Source organism: Rhinoderma darwinii, chromosome 9 (assembly GCF_050947455.1).
Source record: "Rhinoderma darwinii isolate aRhiDar2 chromosome 9, aRhiDar2.hap1, whole genome shotgun sequence".
Classification (NCBI taxonomy): Eukaryota; Metazoa; Chordata; class Amphibia; order Anura; family Rhinodermatidae; genus Rhinoderma; species Rhinoderma darwinii.
Genome location: NC_134695.1, coordinates 91924674 through 91949558, shown reverse-complemented (window position 1 = coordinate 91949558; position 24885 = coordinate 91924674). Strand labels below are relative to the sequence as shown.

Sequence of the window (24885 nt, the reverse complement as noted above, 5' to 3'; positions counted from 1 at the left end):
TAATGCTACATAAGCATCATAAAACTGAAAGAGATTTATAAAAGTCCATTCTGCAATTTTCAATCCTGATCATTATTGGTGCCCTACAAGGTGCAATTTAATGGATGGAGTTTTCCTTTAAATTGTAGTTTTCATTTAAAAAAAAGAATTTTCACGATCATCAGGGGACAAGCTTTGTCCAGAATAAGACCCTTAAAATATAACATAGCTTCCTCCTATGTGCCTTGTATTGGATGTCCAATTTATTCTGGCTTTTCCAATTTATTTCTCAGTCGCACTTTAGCAGCCCATAGGGAGAAAGCTACTGTGTCTCATTTATTGTTATACGGTGGAGATGACCTTACTAAAAGTCCATAGAGGAGAGACCAGCGATAGATCAAGTGCTTAAAAATGTATAGAACCAAGTGTACATGATGGGTATTATAGTAGCAGAACGGCATAAATAGATGTAATGTCCTCTCCTGACCTTTAGAGGGTGCTGTAACTAATGACGTCTCATAAACAACAAGATAATGCACATTCAGGATGGTGCTCCCAGTGCCCACAGCGATCGCCATGTACAATGTACTAACAATGGAGGTACTCCCAGCAACAGAAGCTATTATAAATTCAAAGAGGTGATGGCCATGTACAATGTACTAACAATGGTGGTACTCCCAGCACAAAATATAGCACATCTCCTACTACAATGTCCAGTTATTGTAATAGGATAGACACGTAATGTTGGTACTCCCAATAGTATATTGAATGTACATTTTTCTTTTACTTCCAGTAGCTGCAAGCGATGATATATTATACAGATGATAATAATACTGTACATGTAAATGCACTAGTTAAAAAAAGAGAAAAAAAACATATACCAAAAGGTCCAGCCAGCAGTATATACCAATATCAAGAGTCAAGTATATAATTACTGTACAGAGTATTGAAGGAAAGCCGGCACCCAGCAGCGAATCAGAGTGCATATCCACCCCTCGAACACCATTTTTAGCCTAAAGCCGAAAATTCTGCGCCGATTAATTTTATAATTTCACCTGAGTTCTGTTTTCTGATACAGAGCTCCAAATCCACTGCATAGACATAGCACCACTAGAGGGAGCTCAGGAGTTTAATACATTCGATTTCTGCATTGAAGTCAATAGTAAAACAGTATGCAATAAGCTCATGGGCTCCCCTAGTGGCGGTTGCAAGCAGCTAGAATTTTAGCATGTATCTCTATGTGTATTTGGAGCTCTGTATCAGCAAACCAGAGCTCCTACTGCCATCAAACCTAAATGATAGTGTCCTGTATTACATAGCCCTTCTGCAAATCCATCACCCTGTGTTTTGCTCTGCTTTGTGACCAGGTATTTAACAGGAGATCAGCTGCGCAGTGAGTCGTCCACAGAAGCCTATGTGCGGTGTCTGCGGATGGGATGCCGATGTATTGAGTGTAAGCATATAATGTGTTTCTTGTTACTTTATTTGAGAGTATAACATTGGTCTTCTACCTCTGCCTTGCCATGGATCCAGTCTGCCCCTCCTATGGTCTCATTTGACCCCTATGATTTCAGAAAGTCCAGCTCCCTGGGGGGATTCTACTGAAAGCCATTTGAAATTCGTCATTTCATTTTTTTACCGTCTTGAATTATGGCTAGAACATTGAATTGCTGACGTACCACCCGAAATATCTAGACGAGGGATGGTAATGTGCGCACCTTGCGCTGAGCTCACTGAAGTGTGATTGTTTCCCGTCTCTCACCTTACTCTAGTGGACTGCTGGGACGGCCCTGATGGAAAGCCAATTATTTATCACGGATGGACAAGAACAACCAAAATTAAGTTTGACGACGTGGTGCAAGCTATTAAGGACCATGCATTTGTCACCTCTGAGTGAGTTCTTGCTGTAACTCTTTAATACCTGTGATGTAGGACTGCTGCATAGAAAAAAAGGACAGCCGGGACTTATTTCTGGTCACCTGTGCACCTACATATAAACAACCAATGCTGACAATAAAGATATGGAGAAATCCTGAATAAAGGCTATGTACACCTTTCAAATCGTTTTGTTTTTTAATTTAAAAAAATGTCTATCAGTGTGATTGGTGCAACTTTCTAAATACTTTTTATAAAAAATTATTTTTACTTTTTGAGATTCAGCTGCGGGTGCTGCGTGATCCACCTGTTATTGATCACATCTAAGTTATGAACTTAGATGTGATCGGTAACCGCTCGATCCTGTGTCAGATACAAGCAGGACCCGCTGACACTGAACCCCTCAGTGCCGCTGACCTGACGGATACAAGTTTCAGCGCAAGTTACAGCTGCTCTGTATACAGGATACAAAGCAGCTGTATCTCAAAAAGTTAAAAATATTTTTAAAGGCGTACATAGGCTTTAAAGTGAGTTTCCATCTAAATAGTTATAAAAAAAATTCTATTTAGATGTTTCTTAGGTATAACGGTTTCCGTGAAAGCTGGGTGACAACCAATATAGCCGCCATGACAGCTCCCAGAAAGCGACAGATTTCTCAGAACCTAAAAGAAAATCTGCATATATGTGACCAATACCCAAATGCTACCAGACGACCGTTATGAGACTTCATTTTTGGATTCTGTAGCCTGTATTATGGCTGCAATACCCAGACCTCTCATGGTTCTACTGTACTAAAAGCAGATCGCATGAAACACTAGGGTAGTAGAAGTCTGGCTCGCTTGAACTAAGAGGGGTACAGGTGTAGCGGCTGTAATCATGATCTAAGGCAGGTTTGCAGATAAAGCGGTTGCCCCAATAGGAAAACCATATTCCTCTTTTAGGACACATGAATGTCATGGAGTTTGAGTGGGTGTTTGAGGTCTCATGATGAGGATCCCCTATTAGTCAGAGCGGAGAATCACGACAAAGAATGTCTCCCACTCTGCAGAACTTGGTCCAGTATATTAAATGGTTGTGCAGTCATTTGCATGGGCACCAAGTAATACTAGTCCTCCTGCAGCTTTGCATGCAGATTTCCCCAGCAGGGGGTCAGGTTTCTGCAGACGGACTGGAGACGATCAGCGAGGCAACCTGCTTCAGAGAAGGGGCTATCTGGTTAGGGCAACCCCTGCAAGACACCTGGAAAAGCGAGATGACATCCACTGCTGGGGTTGTACTGTTGTTTCTGTAGTATTGACTCTCTCTCAGGTAACATTGTTCTGTCCTCTGTAGATACCCGGTCATACTGTCCATTGAAGAGCATTGTACGGTGGAGCAGCAGAGGTACATGGCCAAGGTGTTTAAAGACGTGTTCGGTGAAATGCTATTGACCAAACCCACTGAAGCAAGTGCAGATCAGCTGCCGTCTCCTACACAGCTAAAGGAAAAAATCATTATCAAGGTGGGTTTAGTGATTGGATGTACAGAATAACTGTGTGTCCCTCTTGGTTAACTTGTTTTACTTAAGTCCAGACATTTCCATTCACCGTCTATACAGAACCGCCTGAAATAGAAGATTATAATATGAAAATAACAAAACCACTTTCCTCAGGGGCGTGCACTGGGGAGGGGGATCAAGGAAAACCAAAATACTCCCCTACTGCCCTCTAATTACCAGATCCTAGTTGGCCACCAAGCAAAAAACAAACCTGCTGTACTTGGAAGGACAATCCCCTTTCATTTGTCTTCGGCTGAAATTAGGCATGTATGGCATGATTGGCCAACCATGGATGATTATTCGCCACTTTGCGCATTCTGTTGTCTTTCACATTTGTTTTAGTTTATCCCTGATCTACGAGTTTAGTCGGACATGTTGATTGACAGATTGTTCATATGAACGATCCGACGTGTGATTTATTGGTCACCTTGATCGTGCCGATCCATAAGAGGCTCAGTCACCAGTTTATAACTTCCCTATCTCCTACCTAATTTAATATGCGCTTTGATGTAGATAACTACGGCCTCCAGCCGTGCCAGGACGTTTATCCGAATCTGCTTAGGCTGAAGGCAATGCCTGTTCAGTCTTCCATCTCTCCGATGAAGGATCTGCGGGAGGAAGTGACGTCACAGCGTGATCTCGCGAGATCACGCTGTGCTGTGAATCAAGCTGGGCTGGAATAAAGAGAAGTGTATGATGCTGATTGGTCAGTGTCATACACTTTTCTATACAACGCCGACTTGGTGAATAGAAAAAAAAAGCCCCTTTGGGCATTTAGAAACAATTTGCATAATTCGAAATATATTCATAATTTGGTCAATAATAATAATTAAAAAAAAACAGTAGTTACCTACATCAAAGCGTCTATTAGATTAGGTAGGAGATGGGGAAGTTATAAACTCATGGCAGATCCTCTTCAATGCCCGGGCTACACCTAGACTTTTTCTAGCGCTACTGATCGATTTTAACTCTTAAATGACTGTAGCTGTAGCTCAATAATTAAAATCAATAAGTAGCAATACAAAAAGTCTAGGTATAACCCCGGCCTAAAGGTGGATGCTGAATTTTTTTAAACAAAGCAACCAGACCTCTCTCTTTTAAGCCCTTTAAGGGGCAGCAAGTAGCTGAGCTTCCAGGACAGTGTGGATTCCCTAAAGATACGAACTACAGAATTAATTGCTTGGTTATGAATTAATTTAAGAACTTAATAAACTCCTGCAGACCGGTGTCTTTAGATACGAAGCAGGACAACAATAACCTGCACGTAACACATAAGTCGCACCTATACCCCAATGAGCAATCAAACCACAAAGAAAGAATCATCTTATTAGTCGTCACATACGCACATGCACATGCAAGTTAGTGTCGGGCTTCATGCACACGACTGTAGTTTTTATCCGCAAATTACACCTTCCCGTATATTTACGGATGTGAGTCCGGGCCGTAGAAATGAGCCACAAAAAAAAAAGGACATATCCTATTTTTGCATTAACGAACCGTGCTCCTATACTCATTACTGTGATCACAGTCCTCAAATGTGGATGATACGCCACGCCGTGCCGCGTCCGTGCAGTATTTATTGACCGTAAATACTGCACAGTTATGTGCATGAGGCCGTAGGAAGGGTTTCTGCCACTATGACAAACCAATGGGTTCAAGAGCACCCCTGGGGGAGAGGGTAAGCATGTACAATATGGAAATATTTCCACTTATTAAAAACGAAATATATATTATATATATATATATATATATATATATATTTATTTTTTCATTTATCTCTTATACCACGTGCACATGATGCATATTATAAGTGCGGATTTGGCGCGTGTATTTTCCTGCAGCAAATCCACAGCGTAATACAGCAAAGTAAACGAGATCCCAAGTAATCTCATCTACATGTTGAAGAATTTTTTTTGTACATAAATTGACCCTCGGTGCGTAATTTAAAATCTGCAGCATCTCAATTTATCTTGAGTTTCCGTCTCAGAATTGTATCTGACAAGTTTGCAAAAAAAACCCCCCAAAAAAAAAACCCTGCACCTACTTCTGCATGAAAATGTAAAATATGCATCTAAAAACATAATATTAAGTGCAAATTTTACCTGCGCGTTTGATGTGGATTTTCTGCATCAAATAAGCCTCATGGTAATCCATAGCTGCTGCCTACAAGCCTATTGATGAAAAGTCTGATAAGGTTCTTTAGTCGACCTCTGTTTCTTGTAAGGGCTCATTCAGCGTAATGCTTGTCCGCGTGCTGTGCGTTGAAATAACGCACAGCACACGGACCCATTGATTTCAATGGGGCCATTCAGACATGTAGGAGTTTTCACGCAGCGATTGTCCGTTGTGTGAAACTCACTGCATGTTCCATATTGTTGCGTTTTTACGCACCTAATTGCCCATTGAAGTCTATGGGTGCGTGAAAACCACAGACAGCACACGGACGACATCCGTGTGCTGTCTACTTTTCTATGTATTTGATGCGTGAAACACGGAGAAATAAATGTAAAAAAAATGAAGTGCTCGCACGGACGTGATAAACGCAACACACATAGACAAGAAATGTAGGAAAAACGCTGCGTTTTTTTAAGCACGTAAATTGGACACGCTCGTCTGAATGTAGCCTTAAACTGCGTGACAGTCCGTATGGTCACCCACAAGGTATTATCCAGCTTTCCTAGACTCCTGAATGGCAAATCTGTCTAAATATTTAGCGATACATCCCCATCTCTCATATTACTACATATACATGCAGCTTAGCCATGCAGAAATCTGGTAAAGCTGGGTGACAACATCTGGGGAAGCAATAAGAGCGGCCTTATTGGTTGTTATTCAGCTTTTTCCAGAAGAGGACAACTCCAGTATCTATAATTACTGAGCATTTTTTGATATGTTATTAATAAACTGGTAGAATTTATTACGTTTATTTTTTTTTCTCCTTTAGCATAAAAAATTGGGACTCAAAGGAGATTATGTCACCAACACAGACGACCATCAGGAGGAAACAAAACTTCAGGGAGAACTGTATATGTGGGACCCAATAGATCAGGTAATGAACGTATATTTTCTATATACTCTGTATATTATATGCTATTTACACCTTTTTATTTCCAGTTTGTATCTCTATTAGGTAATATACTTTTGGCCACAGGGTGGCGCTGCAGCGCCTGTAACAAAGACACAATGAAACAACAAAGCCAAAAAGTAGCAGCTTTTATTTGACAGAGGTTGAGGATACAAACCTCAATTTCACACATTTATAGCTTTATTTTATTTCCAGTGATTACTTTTTTTTTTTTCATTTAATTATTTCTTCCTCTATTTTGTATAAAAATAAATCTGTGCTCTCCACAGCGACCAGGATCTCATTCTTGGTGACACTGCTATGTTTAACGCTAAATGATTATTTAAAAAAATATTTCGCCTTATCAGTCTGGAAAACAAAGGACAAGCTCTCTAAACAGGTACATCAGATTAAAATATGCCAAAAGGCCCCATGCACACGACCGTAGATTTTATCCGTAATTACGGACCCATTCATTTCTATAGCCGACGGACACCTTCCCGTATATTTACAGGAAGGTGTCCAGGCCGTAGAAAGTTTCCGTAAAAAATAGGACCTGTCCTATTTTTTTATTTTACGGACCGTGCTCCCACGGTTGTGTGCACGGGGCTTAAGAGTGTATTCACACGTGGAGGTTTTGTTCAGGTTTTTTATGCAGCTTTGAAGCCAAAAACCAAGTCTGGATCATAAAGAGAGAACAAATATAGGAAAAATTCTGCTTCTTCTCTTATTTGAATCCACGCCTGGTTTTGGCTTAAAAAAAACGGCATAAAAAAACCTGAACAAAACCTGCTCATGTGAATACACCCCAAAAACAGCTCTGGTAGGGTGGACCCGGCACATTCATACAACACCTTCAAATGGCCGCACTGTAATGCTACATCCCACCCCAGGTGCGATAAGATATAATATTAAAGGTCTCTGGTATAGATAGTCTGTAAAAGTAAGGTCTTGCACATGTATACCCCCCTTCCCCCGGCCCCCTACCAGAAAGGAAAAGATGTGTTATTCGATACATTCATTCATATGCCATATGCCATAAATGGCAAAATTTATTTTTTTCAACCTGGCCCATCCAAATCTGTTTCTTTTTAATGTCTTAAAATTATCTAATAATGTTTAAAAAAAAATAAAAAAATAAAAAAAATGTAAAAAATAAATTAAAAATATAAATATATATGGTAAAAAGAATGGACTTTTTTAATCCACATGTGTTTTTGGGCTATTTAAAAAAAATACAAAACATAAAATACACAAATAAAAAAATAATTAAATAAAAAGAAAAAAAATAAATAAAAATTGCGACATAAACAGAAGTAACACAAGTTAACAACAAAACAGCCACTTTCTCTGACACGTATAGGAGTCATTTCCCTGACATATGTGCACTGCTATGTGGATCTGAGCGTTAAATTATGTACGTTTCTATGAGTGAAAGGTCCAAAAATGACAGATATAATAAAGAAATGTAATAGTTGAGGGTTCATTAACTTGTAAGTGCTCGCTGGGTGCTTTTTATGTTCTATTTAGCATGTCAAATGACAGATACAATGGCGCATATTACTACTGATGAGGTAATTTATACCATTACATTCTGCAGACAATAGAACTATATATTATGTTTATTCTAAATTACCACCCCGCTTATTTGTACAGGTTTTCGGGAACATTATAAAATGTGTTATGGCCGGGTTCACACGTTGGGGGTTAGTTGGTTAAAATGGCTCAAGTTGGCGCATATATTTGTAAAATAAATATCTATATGTGGCATAAATATTTGGCACAACTTCCTAGGTATATAGACCCATTTTTCTGCCATACACCGCCTCATGAGGTCTGTACACCAATAATTTGGTGAACGTCTTAAAAAAATTTGGCGCCTTTGATAACTACTCTTAGTCACAGCCCCCTTCTCTTGCTTTTGAAATCGTCGTAAAAAACCATGGAATAAGGAAAGGAAGGTAAGACTTGCCGTTAAAAAGAGAAAAAGAAGGGGAAACGTATCCGTCAGGGCTCCATTGAGAACAGAAGAGAAATCATAAAATGCGCCAAATTTATTATAGATGTGCAGCATTTTATGTAAATATATACCAGCCGTGAGGTGGCATAAGGAAGGGTAAAGTGTCGAACATGTCTATTGAATAATGACAAATTTATTGTGCCCTTTTGATTCATTTGGCGCTATTGTCGCCATCTCGTAAACGAATGCATATAAGGCATTATTGGAAAATCTCCACAATATGGTCAATCTGTATGAGACAATGCCACGTCTAGAAGCAGTCACATACGTATAAGTGGCATAGATGGAGCAACCAGACAGAAAATGATGGGTCTCAAACTATATTTAGGGCAATATACCTATAAAGCAGACCACCATCAATATCTGCCGAGAGGTGGGGGGGGGGGAGCGATCCCCTCATGAATACACTTGATTCACAACTATGAACCCGCTGTATTCTTTGATTGCTCCAATATTTTTTTGTGCTGTTTTGGCTAATAGGAGAGTGGACTTGTCCCCATATATAGGACAGCGTAGTCTGATGAGAGATCCGCCTTAAAGGATACGTAAACCTTTGAAAGGCTTTTTTATTTTTTTATAAAAAGGTAATTCCGTGTGTTTGATGCAACTTTATAATTCGTTTTTATTAAAAAAATCTTTTTACTTTTTGAGATACAGCTGCTTTGTATCCTGTATACAGAGCAGCTGTATCGTTCGCTAAAGCTTGTTGCCGTCAGGTCAGCGGTTCTGACGGGTTCAGTGAAAGTGGGTCCTGCGTTTGTTGGATCAAACGGTTATCCTTCACATCTATGTTCACAACTTAGATGTGATAGATTACAGGTGGATCACGCAGGACCCGCTGACACTGAACCCGTCAGAACCCCGGACCGGACGGCAACAGGATTTAGCGAACGATACAGCTGTTCTGTATAGAGAATGCAGAGCCGCTGTATCTCAAAGTAAAAATAATTTTTAATAAAAACTAATTATAAAGTTGCACCAATTACACTAATTGATCTAGTTATCTAAAAAAAAAAAAAACTTTTAAAGGTGTGCATAGCTTTTAAAATTTACTTTGGAAATAGGCTGGATTGTTTCCTGTATATTTCTGTCCAATATCGATCTAGAGTGATGTGCGTAGAGGCCGATTAGTCAAAATGAATCTTCATTCGGCTGTCAGGGTATGCTGGGAGTTGTTGTTTATACTATATATGTTTTCCCATAGAAATGGTCCGTTCGTTATTGCGCCATCGCTGGTGAAAAAATGGCCTATGGTGATGAAATTGAGCAGACAACAGATGACTCGACACCTAAGGTCAGTTTATTTAGAATCTAACACATACCACAATCCCATTGTACGGTCTATGATTTTTCTTACTTTTACATGGAGAAAAACCTTTAGAAAAAGGAAAATATTTACGTGTTTATATTCCTTTCCCAATGAGCGTAGAAAATATTAACATTCTTGTCGGATTGGGGAATATACTTGACTATACGATCACAGACTATAAAAAGTACAAAAAAGGGAAAAAATTCTCTGTATGGTGTACTTATTGTTAACCCCTTCCTACACTACAACATGAATGACCTAGTATCCATATAGAGAAAGTGCCCTATAGTACCCGTAGGAAGTGCCCTATAATACCAGTCGACAGGAAGTACCATATAGTAAATCATAGAAAGGAAGTGCCCTATTGTATTTCATAGGGAGCAAGGGCCCTTAGTACTTGTAGGGAGGAAGTGCCCTATAGGACCCATAGGGAGGAAGTGCCCTATAGGACCCATAGGGAGGAAGTGCTCTATAGGACCCATAGGGAGAAAGTGCCCTATAGGACCCATAGGGAGGAAGTGCCCTATAGGACCCATAGGGCGGAAATACCCTATAGGACCCATAGGCGGAAATACCCTATAGAACCCATAGGCGGATGTACCCTATAGGACCCATAGGGCGGAAGTGCCCTATAGGACCCATAGGGAGGAAGTGCCCTATAGGACCCATAGGGAGGAAGTGCCCTATAGGACCCATAGGGAGGAAGTGCCCTATAGGACCCATAGGGAGGAAGTGCCCTATAGGACCCATAGGGAGGAAGTGCCCTATAGGACCCATAGGGAGGCAGTGCTCTATCGGACCCATAGGGAGGAAGTGCCCTATATGACCCATAGGGAGGAAGTGCCCTATAGGACCCATAGGGAGGAAGTGCCATATAGGACCCATAGGGAGGAAGTGCCCTATAGGACCCATAGGGAGGAAGTGCCCTTTAGGACCCATAGAGAAAGTGTCCTATAGAACCCATAGGAGGAAGTGCCCTATAGGACCCATAGTGAGGAAGTTCCCTATAGGACCCATAGGGTGGAAGTGCCCTTTAGGACCCATAGAGGAAGTTCCCTACAGGATCCATAGGGAGGAAGTGCCCTACAGGATCCATAGGGAGGAAGTGCCCTACAGGACTCATATGGAGGAAGTGCCCGTAGGAAGGTAGTGCCTTATAGTGCCTGTAGGGAGGAAGTACTCTCCTCGTAATGCATACTATGTGCACAGAATAATGCCTCCTATGTATAGCTCTCTTCCTTTCATATGCAGGAATGTTTGGCCGGTCTTGTATCACTGAATACATCCCTGCCTTACCCAGTCCCATGACACTGAATGTTCCTGAAATTAGGTTGGATATTGAAGTCACAATGTAGCTATGGACGAAATAAATACCGGTGCTTATAAGATTGCAAAAAGACATATTTACACAGTATCAAACTGTTACAGCGGAGTAGATAACCTCAGTGTGAAATGTATTTAGTGTCATGCTTCTCTTGTTCCCGTCCAAACCTGTAATTCTCTCTAATCAGCTCTTACTGTCTTCTGCAGTATTTGTGGGCAAGATGCATTATTCTCCAAGTGGCGGTCTGTGAATTGTGCAGACATTATAAATAAGCCGACATAAGCAGTCAGAGGCCGTTTTTGTGAGAAACACCACAAGCAAAGTGACACTCGCATTTTATACTCATTTTTCTTTACAATATGTGTACAGTATAAAAATTGTAACGAAAACCAGGAGCTGCGGCTAAGGAAAGCCTGCTCCTTCATTATCACACAGACTCTGCTATATAATGTCCAACCACTGCTCATATTCCACATAGACCAAACGGTCATCAGGATCTTCCATGGTTACTCAAATATTTTGTTTATGTTTTTACGAGAATGAAAGTTCCACTACAGAATTGTATTATCTATCTCATTTCCATCCATTTACCCATCTATCTCCCATCCATCCATCCATCCATCTACCTTCCATCCATCCATCCATCTACCTTCCATCCATCCATCCATCTACCTTCCATCCATCTACCTTCCATCCATCCATCCATCTACCTTCCATCCATCCATCCATCTACCTTCCATCCATCTACCTTCCATCCATCCATCCATCTACCTTCCATCCATCCATCTACCTTCCATCCATCCATCTACCTTCCATCCATCCATCTACCTTCCATCCATCCATCCACCTACCTTCCATCCATCTAACATCTACCTTCCATCCATCTAACATCTACCTTCCATCCATCTAACAGCTACCTTCTATCCATCTAACAGCTACCTTCCATCCATCTAACATCTACCTTCCATCCATCCATCTAACACCTACCTTCCATCCATCCATCTAACACCTACCTTCCATCCATCCATCTACCTTCCATCCATCCATCTAACATCTACCTTCCATCCATCCATCTAACATCTACCTTCCATACATCCATCTACCTATATATCTCCCATCTACCTATAGATCTCCAATCCATCCGTTCACCCATCTGCCTCACACCCATCTGCCTTCCATCCATCTAACATCTACCTTCCATCCATCCATCCATCTATCATCTACTTTCCATCCATCCATCTATCATCTACCTTCCATCCATCCATCATCTACCTTCCATCCATCCGTCTATCATCTACCTTCCATCCGTCCATACATCCAACATCTACCTTCCATCCATCCGTCTATCATCTACCTTCCATTCGTCCATCCATCCAACATCTACCTTCCATCCATCCATCTAACATCTACCTTCCATCCATCCATCTAACATCTACCTTCCATCCATCCATCTAACTTCCATCCATCCATCCAACATCTAGCTTCCATCCATCCATCCAACATCTACCTTCCATCCATCCATCTAACATCTACTTTCTTTCCATCCAGCCATCCAACATCTACTTTCCATCCATCCATCTACCTGTATATCTCCCATCCATCCATCTATATATCTCCCATCCATCCATCCATCCATTCATCTATATATCTCCCATTCATCTGTCCAACCATCTGCCTCCCGCCCATCTAACATCTATCTTCCATCCATCTCCTCATCTATCTCCCATTCAGCCATCTACCTTCCACACATCTATCATCTATCTATCTTAAATCTATCTCATGTCTATCTATCTCACATCTATTCACCTATATTACATCTTTCTCACTATCCATCCATATATCACACTTCTATCTATCCATCATCTATCTCACATATATCTAAGTATCTATCTTTCAATCTACGTATCTATGTCACAATTTATCTAAGATATCTATCTATATATGATATCTATCTCACATCTATCTATCTGTCTTAGATATCTATTTATAGATCTTAGATATCTATCTATCTATCTATCTATCTATCTATCTATCTATCTATCTATCTATCTATCTATCTATCTATCTATCAACCAGATCATATGCTTATTTTTCTCATCTAGTCAATGAAAGATCAACATTTACAAGAAAAATGGTTCCACGGGCGGATGAGTGAAGGGCGATACATGGCTGAGCGCCTTCTGCAGGAGTACTGTGCTGAGATGGGAGGGAAAGATGGAACATTCTTAGTGAGACAAAGTGAAACATTCCAGGATGACTATACACTCTCTTTCTGGTATGACCAAGACAAATGATATCGCAAAATTATATTACACTTCTCTTCTAATAATACATTGTGTAGCTAGGAGGTGCAGCGGTAGTGGCTGCTACTGGACCTCTACTCTTAAGGGGGTCCCATTGAAACCCAATACTAAAAAAGACTAGAGGCACAATGACATACAAATTGTGCAGTGATGTGATCATACTGAATAAAGCTACGTCACTATATCTAATATACTGTATGTAGACCCTACACCTAGTGATGTAATAACATATGGTGGAACATAGTCACTGGTGGTGGTCTCAGCGTTAGCACCAGGGCCAAAAAAATTGAAGCTTCATCTGAGATTATAGTAAACTATTTTCCTTTATTTCCTACTCCCCGTGTTTGATTTTTCAGGAGATCGGGTAGAGTGCAGCATTGTCGAATCCGCTCCTGTACAGACGGAGAGTACGTCAGGTATTACCTGACCGACAACCTGACATTCAACAGTATTTATGAGCTGATCCAACACTACAAGGAGTCCTCGCTGCGTTGCGCTGAATTTGAGCTCCGATTAACCGATGCTGTTCCCAACCCCAATCCACATTTATCTAAAGAGTAAGTAACCTTCAGACCTGGAAAGTTGGAGTATACAAAACATGGCTGCTTTCAATTGTGTTGGCACTAGCTCAATGTTAAAAGTATATGATCCCGATTATTTTTGAATGGGTCGTTCCTTGTGGACCACCACTTTCCATTTGCTGTACTATTCGGAGAACCGACATATATATACTATCCCGGAACTGACGTGTATATACTATCCCATGGCAGTGGGAAGTCGGACTTGCAGGTGCTTTCAGCATTAACACACAAGGCCTATATGCATGTGCGGCCATTGCTTGAGTGAAACTTTAGATGGTGACTTAAAGATCTTGGAAATATCAGTTAAGGGGATCCTGTGCAGTTATCACGGGGGTAACCGATCGCAAAGTTTTTTTTATTAAGTATCTTTATAATGCACAGATGGCGACGGTCCTCCAGCGTAAGAGACTCTGTAGTCTCTCTGTAGTCTGTAGTCTCTAATGGGAGGACCCAAACAGAGCAGCACCCTCTATGACCGCCATATGCTCTTAGAGAGTATACGGAAAGGGGCTGTCCAAAGCGAACAACCCTTTTAATCTAATTTGCCCCATCACCATAACAGAGGGGTGTTGGGTATGGGGAATAAGACAACTGGGGGGCATAATGCTCCATGCATTTGGCTTATTTGTACTGGACACCCATGCATAATGAGCCTTGAACTTAGAAAAGCAAAAAAATCGATTTGTTTTGTAACTTTATTAAACTCAACATTTGGTTTAATGATGAATGTTTTTGCGTCTTATAGCTGGTACTATGATAACCTTAGTCGGGGAGAAGCAGAGGAAATGCTGATGAGAATTCCTCGTGATGGAGCTTTTCTGATAAGGAGGAGAGAGGTACCAAACTCTTACGCCATTACTTTCAGGTAAATATTCAGCATTAAAGGGCATGTGTCGCTAAGACAGGACCCTTTAAATTAGCCCAAAGTTCAGTTACAGAGGTGAGCTATTGATCTGTACCCACCAAACAGACCCAAAAGGGGGCTCACATGTAAGTGCTACCCAACCACGCAATGGGGAAAACACCATAAAAATGGCACAAATAGGGTACATCGAGGGAAATGGACTGAGAAAATTTTGCCCAAAAACTGTGGCACATGGCGTGCACCAATTCTATTATGTGTTTTAGACACTTTTTGAACCTTCCTGGACAGTTTTGAAAAGTATCTAGATGGAAAAGGCATGGCAAAGAGGCAAATGAGACATTTATTAACAGCATGTGCCATTTTGTGGCCCCAAATATTAGTGTAAAACATCAGAAAGAGAAAAGTCTCTCATGTCTAGCAAGATGCGGCAAATATATCTTGCAGCGTGCACCACTGTGATAAATATTAGGGCAGTTTCTGTCTGTCTGCTTTATTTACAGCTGCCCTGTGGGATTTCCAAAAATTCCAATTACAAAAATCTAACATCTGGTTAATGAAGAAATTTAGTGGCAAAAACATTCTGAAATTTTTTTCACAGTAATTCTGCCTTTTGCTTTATACTCAATGTCTATTATAATGTCTGGATTTGATTTTTAGAGCGGAAGGTAAAATTAAGCACTGCAGATTCCAAAAAGATGGCCGCCTGTTTGTTCTTGGAACTTCAGCCTATTTTGAGAATTTGGTGGAACTGGTCAACTATTTTGAGAAGCATTCACTGTTCAGGAATATTAAGCTACGGTACCCGGTGACAGAGGAGCTGCTCAGCAGACTGAACGCTGTATGTATTATGTGATATATCTGTCTATCATGCATTCACCCGACTAACCTCAAAATAGATGTAAGTGTTGGATACATGTATCTGGGTACACGTACAAAAGGGGCGGCAGTCAGTATTGCTGTATAAATGCACTGCAAATGGCTTGGATTTAAAAAAAAGGCGCAGTATAAAGGTTTACTTCACCTTTTAAGACGGCTGCAAAAACGGCACTGTGTGAACAAGGCATTTTCACACTACATGGCACATCTTAGGCCCCATTTACATCACGTTTTTGGCTTACGTTTAAAACGCTCCCGACATGTACATTAAATGTAGGCTAATTGGCACCCATCACCATAGACTTTATTGGTATTAGTTAAACGGATTCGTCATGAACTGGAATCATGTGTGTTCATGACATATCTGATAAACGGATACCATTATAGTCTATGGTGACGGAGGCCACTGTTATATAGACTATAATAACATAGACTATATTGTGGCTAAGAAAGGGCGTGGCTTAGGAGCGTCGTAAAATGTGGCAGATTTATTAATGGCGTGCGCCATTCATTTGGCGCAACATATTGGGGTACACTGGCCAAGAGGCGGCGAAGGAAAAGTGTCTAAAGTGTAAAGCAAGATGCGCCAAATTTATTATACAGGGTACCCACTGTGATTAATTTTCTGCTGGTCTAGTCTAGTTTTTACCGGCTACATTTAGACAGTATTAATCAATCTCCCCCAATGTTTTACTATAATATTTTATGTTTGAGCTTTTTTTTTCCTACCCTGGCAAGTGAGTTTACACACCGTGCTATGGCCATTTAATAATCCAGAATATCTGATAATCTGGCACCGATCAGGTCTCATTGATTAGAGGAATGTCCCTGTGTCATGACTTTTGTATTTCTTAAATCTTAGGAAAAGGACATGAACTCTATTTATGGAGTTAATAAAATGTATGTGGATCCCAATGAAATCTCACCCGCCATGGTAAGTAATCCAAGAAAGTTCTATATATTTATATTATATCTACACGGCTCATTCTATTGCAGACTATTTCCTTGTCAGACAAATAAACTACCAAAATGCCGGTTTTTCAGAGCTTACGAAAATTGTGCCAAAATAACGCCATCTAGCCTTAGAGGGAGGGGATCAGACTACACAGGGCTTGTTTGCAGTGTAACCATGGAGACACATATGTCTGCATGGGAGATGTATACATAAAACGGTAGATTTTCAATCATGATTTTTAGCAAATTTGCTCTAATGCTTTAATAGGGATAATCCGCTGGAAATCAGAGATGTCTGAGACCAGTGTTTTCTTCTGATTTCTACACAATAAGATATCCACCAGAATTTGCCTGGGCATTTACTAAAACCTGTGTAGAACTGGCACACCCTGGTTCCAAGGGATCCCCCTGGTTGGCCCTAGTTCAGACACAATAATGGGCCCCAATGATCCAGCAGAAGTATACCCCATTTGGAGCCAATCACTTGCCACTAGGGTCTATTTCTTATGGGATAATTCACAAATAACCTATTAGATCTTATTGATATGTTCTGCGTGTATAATGATAGCAATAATTACGATGTGGATAAAAGAGGACGTGCACATGTCGTGTTTAGCTGGAGGGGGGCCCTAAGGATCATCTCCTCTGGGGGGGGCTAAAGGAACCCCAGTCCGACACACAGTTGTCCCCACTTGCTCTTTCTACCTGCACATTACCGTATATTCTTTGTCATTTCAGCCACAAGGAACAGTTAGAGCATTATTTAACTATATGGCTACAAGACCTGATGAGCTGAGCTTCTGCACGGGCGCCTTGATTCACAATGTCATTAAAGTCTCGGACGGATGGCGAGTATCAATTACGATTTTATTCATCACTAATTTCATTGGATCTGGGACTTAATAAGATGCATCTTGATACAGGGATTTGAGCTGGAGAGGCTTCCGCTACTGAGGGGGAGGGGTACTTTAAGCCTGGACAGAGAATCAGTCTAGTTATACAGAGGCATGGGAGTGGGGGATAAATCACTGATAACCCCTGTGGGAGCTGCGATGGCAGCCATACTGGTTATCACCGAGCTTCCCCGATCCAGATATAAGCTAAGAAATAGCGGAATAAAGTCAGAAGGGAACAAATCAGAGACTTATAACTGAGGATTTATATTTATTTTAGTGGAAAATGGCCCTTTAAATGAGGTTATAGTGAGGATTGTGATGGAACAAACAGTTAAAGAGACTCTGTCACCAGATTATAAGTGCTCTATCTCCTACATAATCTGATCGGTGCTGTAATGTAGAGAACAGCAGTTGTTTTTATTTTGAAAAACGATAATTTTTTTAGCAAGTTATGAGCAATTTTAGATTTATGCTAATTAGTTTCTTAATAGACAACTGGGCGTGTTTTTACTTTTTACCAACTGGGCGTTGTACAGAGGAGTGTATGAGGCTGACCAATCAGTGACCAATCAGTGTCATACCCTTCTCATTGTTCCAGCCCAGCTTCTTTCACTGCACAATCACACTGTAACAATGGGCTGGAACAATGACAAGTGCATGACACTGATTGGTCACTGATTTGGTCAGCGTCACACACTCCTCTCCACAACGCCCACTTGGTCTAAAGTAAAAACACGCCCAGTTGGGCATTAAGAAAGTAATTAGCATAAAGCTAAAATCGCTTTTAACGCGGTAAAAATAGATAGTTTTTCTAAATACAAAGAACTGCTGTCACCTACATTACAGCGCCGATGTCCTTATGTAGGAGATGGGACACTTATAATGTGGAGACAGAGCCTCTTTAATTAGAAGTATTAGGCTATGTTCACACGGGGTATTTTGCAGAGTTTTTTGACGCGGAAACCGCGTCGCAAAACTCGGCAGAAACGGCCCGAGAACGCCTCCCATTGATTTCAATGGGAGGCGTCGGCGTCTTTTTCCCGCGAGCAGTAAAACTGCCTCGCGGGAAAAAGAAGCGACATGCCCTATCTTCGGGCGCTTCCGCCTCCGACCTCCCATTGACTTCAATGGGAGGCAGGAGAAAGCGTATATCTCGCTGTTTTATGCCCGCGGCGTTCAATGGCCGCGGGCGAAAAACGGCGCCATAATTGCCTCGAAAATCGGCGTGCAGGGAGAAGAATATCTGCCTCAAAGTTCCAAACGGAATTTTGAGGCAGATATTCCTCCCCCAAAATACTCCGTGTGAACATAGCCTTAGATACATTCTTTTTTTTACATCTATCTTGATTTATTTGTGCAGAATCTCATGTGGTGAAGTTGTTAGTGAAGTAAAAATATATATATATCTCTTATATTGCAGGTGGAAAGGAGACTATGGCGATAAACTGCAGCACTTCTTTCCATCAAATTATGTTGAGGACATAACAACGAATGATGAAGGATTTACTAATCTAGTAAGAGACACGTTTCTAGGCTGGACGACCATATTTATTTTTCAACTATGCATATAAAATATTATAATCATTCTATTCTTGTACACAGGGGGCAGTATTATAGTAGTTATATTCTTGTATATAGGAGCAGTAATATAGTAGTTATGTTCTTGTATATAGGGAGCAGTATTATAGTAGTTATATTCTTGTATATAGGGGCAGTATTATAGTAGTTATATTCTTGTATATAGGGGCAGTATTATAGTAGTTCTATTCTTGTATATAGGAGCAGTATTATAGTAGTTATATTCTTGTATATAGGAGCAGTATTATAGTAGTTATATTCTTGTATATAGGGGCAGTATTATAGTAGTTATATTCTTGTATATAGGAGCAGTATTATAGTAGTTATATTCTTGTATATAGGAGCAGTATTATAGTAGTTATATTCTTGTATATAGGGGCAGTATTATAGTAGTTATATTCTTGTACATAGGGGGGCAGTATTATAGTAGTTATATTCTTGTATATAGGGAGCAGTATTATAGTAGTTATATTCTTGTATATAGGGGCAGTATTATAGTACTTATATTGTTGTATATAGGGGCAGTATTATAGTAGTTATATTGTTGTATATAGGGGACAGTATTATAGTAGTTATATTCTTGTATATATGGGCAGTATTATAGTAGTTATATACTTGTACATGGGGGCAGTATTATAGTAGTTATATTCTTGTATGTAGGGACAGTATTATAGTAGTTATATTCTTGTATATAGAAGCAGTATTCTAGTAGTTATATTCTTGTACATAGGGGGGCAGTATTATAGTAGTTATATTCTTGTATATAGGGGCAGTATTATAGTAGTTATATTCTTGTATGTAGGGACAGTATTATAGTAGTTCTATTCTTGTATATAGAGGCAGTATTATAGTAGTTATATTCTTGTATATAGGAGCAGTATTATAGTAGTTATATTCTTGTCTATATAGGGGGCAGTAGTTATATTCTTGTATATAGGGGACAGTATTATAGTAGTTATATTCTTGTATATAGGGAGCAGTATTATAGTAGTTATATTCTTGTACATAGGGGGCAGTATTATAGTAGTTATATTCTTGTATATAGGGAGCAGTATTATAGTAGTTATATTCTTGTACATAGGGGGGCAGTATTATAGTAATTATATTCTTGTATATAGGGGCAGTATTATAGTAGTTATATTCTTGTATATAGGGGGAGTATTATAGTAGTTATATTCTTGTACATAGGGGGGCAGTATTATAGTAGTTATAGTCTTGTATATAGGGGCAGTATTATAGTAGTTATATTCTTGTATATAGGGGTAGTATTATAGTAGTTATATTCTTGTATATAAGGGCAGTATTATAGTAGTTATATTCTTGTACATAGGGAGCAGTATTATAGTAGTTATATTCTTGTATATAGGGGCAGTATTATAGTAGTTATATTCTTGTATATAGGGGGCAGTATTATAGTAGTTATATTCTTGTACATAGGGGGCAGTATTATAGTAGTTATATTCTTGTATATAGGGGCAGTATTATAGTAGTTATATTCTTGTATATAGGGGGCAGTATTATAGTAGTTATATTCTTGTATATAGGGGGCAGTATTATAGTAGTTATATTCTTGTATATAGGGGCAGTATTATAGTAGTTCTATTCTTGTATATAGGAGCAGTATTATAGTAGTTATATTCTTGTATATAGGAGCAGTATTATAGTAGTTATATTCTTGTATATAGGGGCAGTATTATAGTAGTTATATTCTTGTATATAGGAGCAGTATTATAGTAGTTATATTCTTGTATATAGGAGCAGTATTATAGTAGTTATATTCTTGTATATAGGGGCAGTATTATAGTAGTTATATTCTTGTACATAGGGGGGCAGTATTATAGTAGTTATATTCTTGTATATAGGGAGCAGTATTATAGTAGTTATATTCTTGTATATAGGGGCAGTATTATAGTACTTATATTGTTGTATATAGGGGCAGTATTATAGTAGTTATATTGTTGTATATAGGGGACAGTATTATAGTAGTTATATTCTTGTATATATGGGCAGTATTATAGTAGTTATATACTTGTACATGGGGGCAGTATTATAGTAGTTATATTCTTGTATGTAGGGACAGTATTATAGTAGTTATATTCTTGTATATAGAAGCAGTATTCTAGTAGTTATATTCTTGTACATAGGGGGGCAGTATTATAGTAGTTATATTCTTGTATATAGGGGCAGTATTATAGTAGTTATATTCTTGTATGTAGGGACAGTATTATAGTAGTTCTATTCTTGTATATAGAGGCAGTATTATAGTAGTTATATTCTTGTATATAGGAGCAGTATTATAGTAGTTATATTCTTGTCTATATAGGGGGCAGTAGTTATATTCTTGTATATAGGGGACAGTATTATAGTAGTTATATTCTTGTATATAGGGAGCAGTATTATAGTAGTTATATTCTTGTACATAGGGGGCAGTATTATAGTAGTTATATTCTTGTATATAGGGAGCAGTATTATAGTAGTTATATTCTTGTACATAGGGGGGCAGTATTATAGTAATTATATTCTTGTATATAGGGGCAGTATTATAGTAGTTATATTCTTGTATATAGGGGGAGTATTATAGTAGTTATATTCTTGTACATAGGGGGGCAGTATTATAGTAGTTATAGTCTTGTATATAGGGGCAGTATTATAGTAGTTATATTCTTGTATATAGGGGTAGTATTATAGTAGTTATATTCTTGTATATAAGGGCAGTATTATAGTAGTTATATTCTTGTACATAGGGAGCAGTATTATAGTAGTTATATTCTTGTATATAGGGGCAGTATTATAGTAGTTATATTCTTGTATATAGGGGGCAGTATTATAGTAGTTATATTCTTGTACATAGGGGGCAGTATTATAGTAGTTATATTCTTGTATATAGGGGCAGTATTATAGTAGTTATATTCTTGTATATAGGGGGCAGTATTATAGTAGTTATATTCTTGTATATAGGGGGCAGTATTATAGTAGTTATATTTTTGTATATAGGGGCAGTATTATAGTAGTTATATTCTTGTATATAGGAGCAGTATTATAGTAGTTATATTCTTGTATATAGCGGCAGTATTATAGTAATTATATTCTTGTATATAGGGGGCAGTATTATAGCAGTTATATTCTTGTATATAGGGGCGGTATTATAGTAGTTATATTCTTGTATATAGGGAGCAGTATTATAGTCGTTATATTCTTGTATATAGGGAGCAGTATTATAGTTATATTCTTGTATATAGGAGCAGTATTATAGTAGTTATATTCTTGTACATAGGGGGCAGTATTATAGTAATTATATTCTTGTATATAGGGGGCAGTATTATAGTAGTTATATTCTTGTATATAGGAGCAGTATTATAGTAATATTCTTGTATATAGGAGCAGTATTATAGTAGTTATATTGTTGTATATAGGAGCAGTATTATAGTAGATATATTCTTGTATATAGGGGGCAGTATTATAGTAGTTATATTCTTGTATATAGGGGGCAGTATTATAGTAGTTATATTCTTGTATATAGGGCAATATTATAGTAGTTATATTCTTGTATATAGGGAGCAGTATTATAGTAGTTATATTCTTGTATACAGAAGCAGTATTATAGTAGTTATATTCTTGTATATAGGGGGCAGTATTATAGTAGTTATATTCTTGTATATAGGGGGCAGTATTATAGTAGTTATATTCTTGTATATATGGGGGCAGTATTATAGTAGATATATTCTTGTATATAGGGGCAGTATTATAGTAGATATATTCTTGTATATAGGAGGCAGTATTATAGTAGTTATATTCTTGTATATAGGGTCAGTATTAAAGTAGTTATATTCTTGTATATAGGGGCAGTATTATAGTAGTTATATTCTTGTATATAGGGTCAGTATTATAGTAGTTATATTCTTGTACATAGGGGGCAGTATTATAGTAGTTATATTCTTGTACATAGGAGCAGTATTATAGTAGTTATATTCTTGTATATAGGAGGCAGTATTATAGTAGTTATATTCTTGTATATAGGGTCAGTATTATAGTAGTTATATTCTTGTATATAGGGGCAGTATTATAGTAGTTATATTCTTGTATATAGGGGCAGTATTATAGTAGTTATATTCTTGTATATAGGGGGCAGTATTATAGTAGTTATATTCTTGTACACAGGGGGCAGTATTATAGTAGTTATATTCTTGTATATAGGGGGCAGTATTATAGTAGTTATATTCTTATATATATGGGGGCAGTATTATAGTAGGTATATAGGAGCAGTATTATAGTAGTTATATTCTTGTATATAGGGGTCAGTATTATAGTAGTTAAATTCTTGTACATAGGGGGCAGTATTATAGTAGTTATATTCTTGTACATAGGAGCAGTATTATAGTAGTTATATTCTTGTATATAGGAGGCAGTATTATAGTAGTTATATTCTTGTATATAGGGTCAGTATTATAGTCGTTATATTCTTGTATATAGGAGAAGTATTATAGTAGTTATATTCTTGTATATAGGGGCAGTATTATAGTAGTTATATTCTTGTATATAGGGGGCAGTATTATAGTAGTTATATTCTTGTATATATCGGGTAGTATTATAGTAGTTATATTATTGTATATAGGAGCAGTATTATAGTAGTTATATTCTTGTATATAGGAGGCAGTATTATAGTAGTTATATTCTTGTATATAGAAGTATTATAGTAGTTATATTCTTGTATATAGGGGCAGTATTATAGTAGTTATATTCTTGTAAATAGGGGGCAGTGTGATAGTAGTTATATTCTTGTATTTAGGGGCAGTATTATAGTAGTTATATTCTTGTATACAGGGAGCAGTATTATAGTAGTTATATCCTTGTATCTAGGGGGCAGTATTATAGTAGTTATATTCTTGTATATAGGAGTAGTATTATAGTAGTTATATTCTTGTACATAGGAGGAGTATTATAGTAGCTATACACTTGTATCTAGGGGGCAGTATTATAGTAGTTATATTCTTGTATATAGGGGGCAGTATTATAGTAGTTATATTCTTGTATATTGGGGCAGTATTATAGTAGCTATACACTTGTATATAGGGGGCAGTATTATAGTAGTTATATTCTTGTACATAGGGGTCAGTATTATAGTAGTTATATTCTAGTATATTGGGGGCAGTATTATAGTAGTTATATTCCTGTACAAAGGCAGTATTATAGTAATATTCTTGTGCATAGGGGTATCATTGCTTGAAAAATTTAGGTGATGTCCTTTAAATTAAATTAAACAAACATTCTAAATCAATTTATTTTGTATTTTACAGATTATTGACGACAGTCCCTTGGGGGCTATGTGTAGAGGCACCCTTGATCTCGGGACATATGAAATCAGTAAGTAGTAACTGCAAAGTGTGTGAAGAAAACAAGGACATTTGTACTTCGTAATAGCAGAAAGTAAATATAATTGAAGAAGCTGTCCAGTTTGAACAACCCCTTTTCTAGTGAGAATTCGTACAACAATCAGGTGAATAGAGGGCAGCACACCAGGGAATCCAGAGCTATATAAGTATTTGCATCAATATATACGTTTTTTACCTGGCATGAATAGTGACTGTTATATGTACAGTGCACCTGACAGAAATACGATTGGAGCATGTTGTCAGAGTAACTTTAAGAAATCAGATGTCAGCATAGAATATTTAAAAATCTGTTTTTTTTTTATATACATTAAAGGTTCTTCTAAAAGTAAATCTC

The 24885-nt window shown here is 38.2% G+C and overlaps 1 protein-coding gene and 1 long non-coding RNA gene across 2 annotated transcripts in view; one reads left to right on the top strand and one right to left on the bottom strand.

Annotated features, from left to right (window-relative positions):
- The window catches only part of PLCG2 (phospholipase C gamma 2), a 124974-nt gene that overhangs the window by 47232 nt on the left and 52857 nt on the right, over positions 1–24885 (top strand). Inside the window, exons 12-24 of the mRNA XM_075838475.1 lie at positions 1347–1432; positions 1752–1872; positions 3187–3355; positions 6336–6440; positions 9680–9769; positions 13211–13383; positions 13768–13968; positions 14738–14857; positions 15515–15695; positions 16596–16667; positions 17426–17535; positions 19004–19097; positions 24456–24522. Coding sequence (XP_075694590.1) covers positions 1347–1432; positions 1752–1872; positions 3187–3355; positions 6336–6440; positions 9680–9769; positions 13211–13383; positions 13768–13968; positions 14738–14857; positions 15515–15695; positions 16596–16667; positions 17426–17535; positions 19004–19097; positions 24456–24522 — 1589 coding nt within the window. The remainder of the gene's footprint in view (positions 1–1346; positions 1433–1751; positions 1873–3186; positions 3356–6335; positions 6441–9679; positions 9770–13210; positions 13384–13767; positions 13969–14737; positions 14858–15514; positions 15696–16595; positions 16668–17425; positions 17536–19003; positions 19098–24455; positions 24523–24885) is intronic.
- The window catches only part of LOC142661175 (uncharacterized), an 81679-nt gene that overhangs the window by 29004 nt on the left and 27790 nt on the right, over positions 1–24885 (bottom strand). The gene's annotated exons all lie outside the window — the stretch shown is intronic.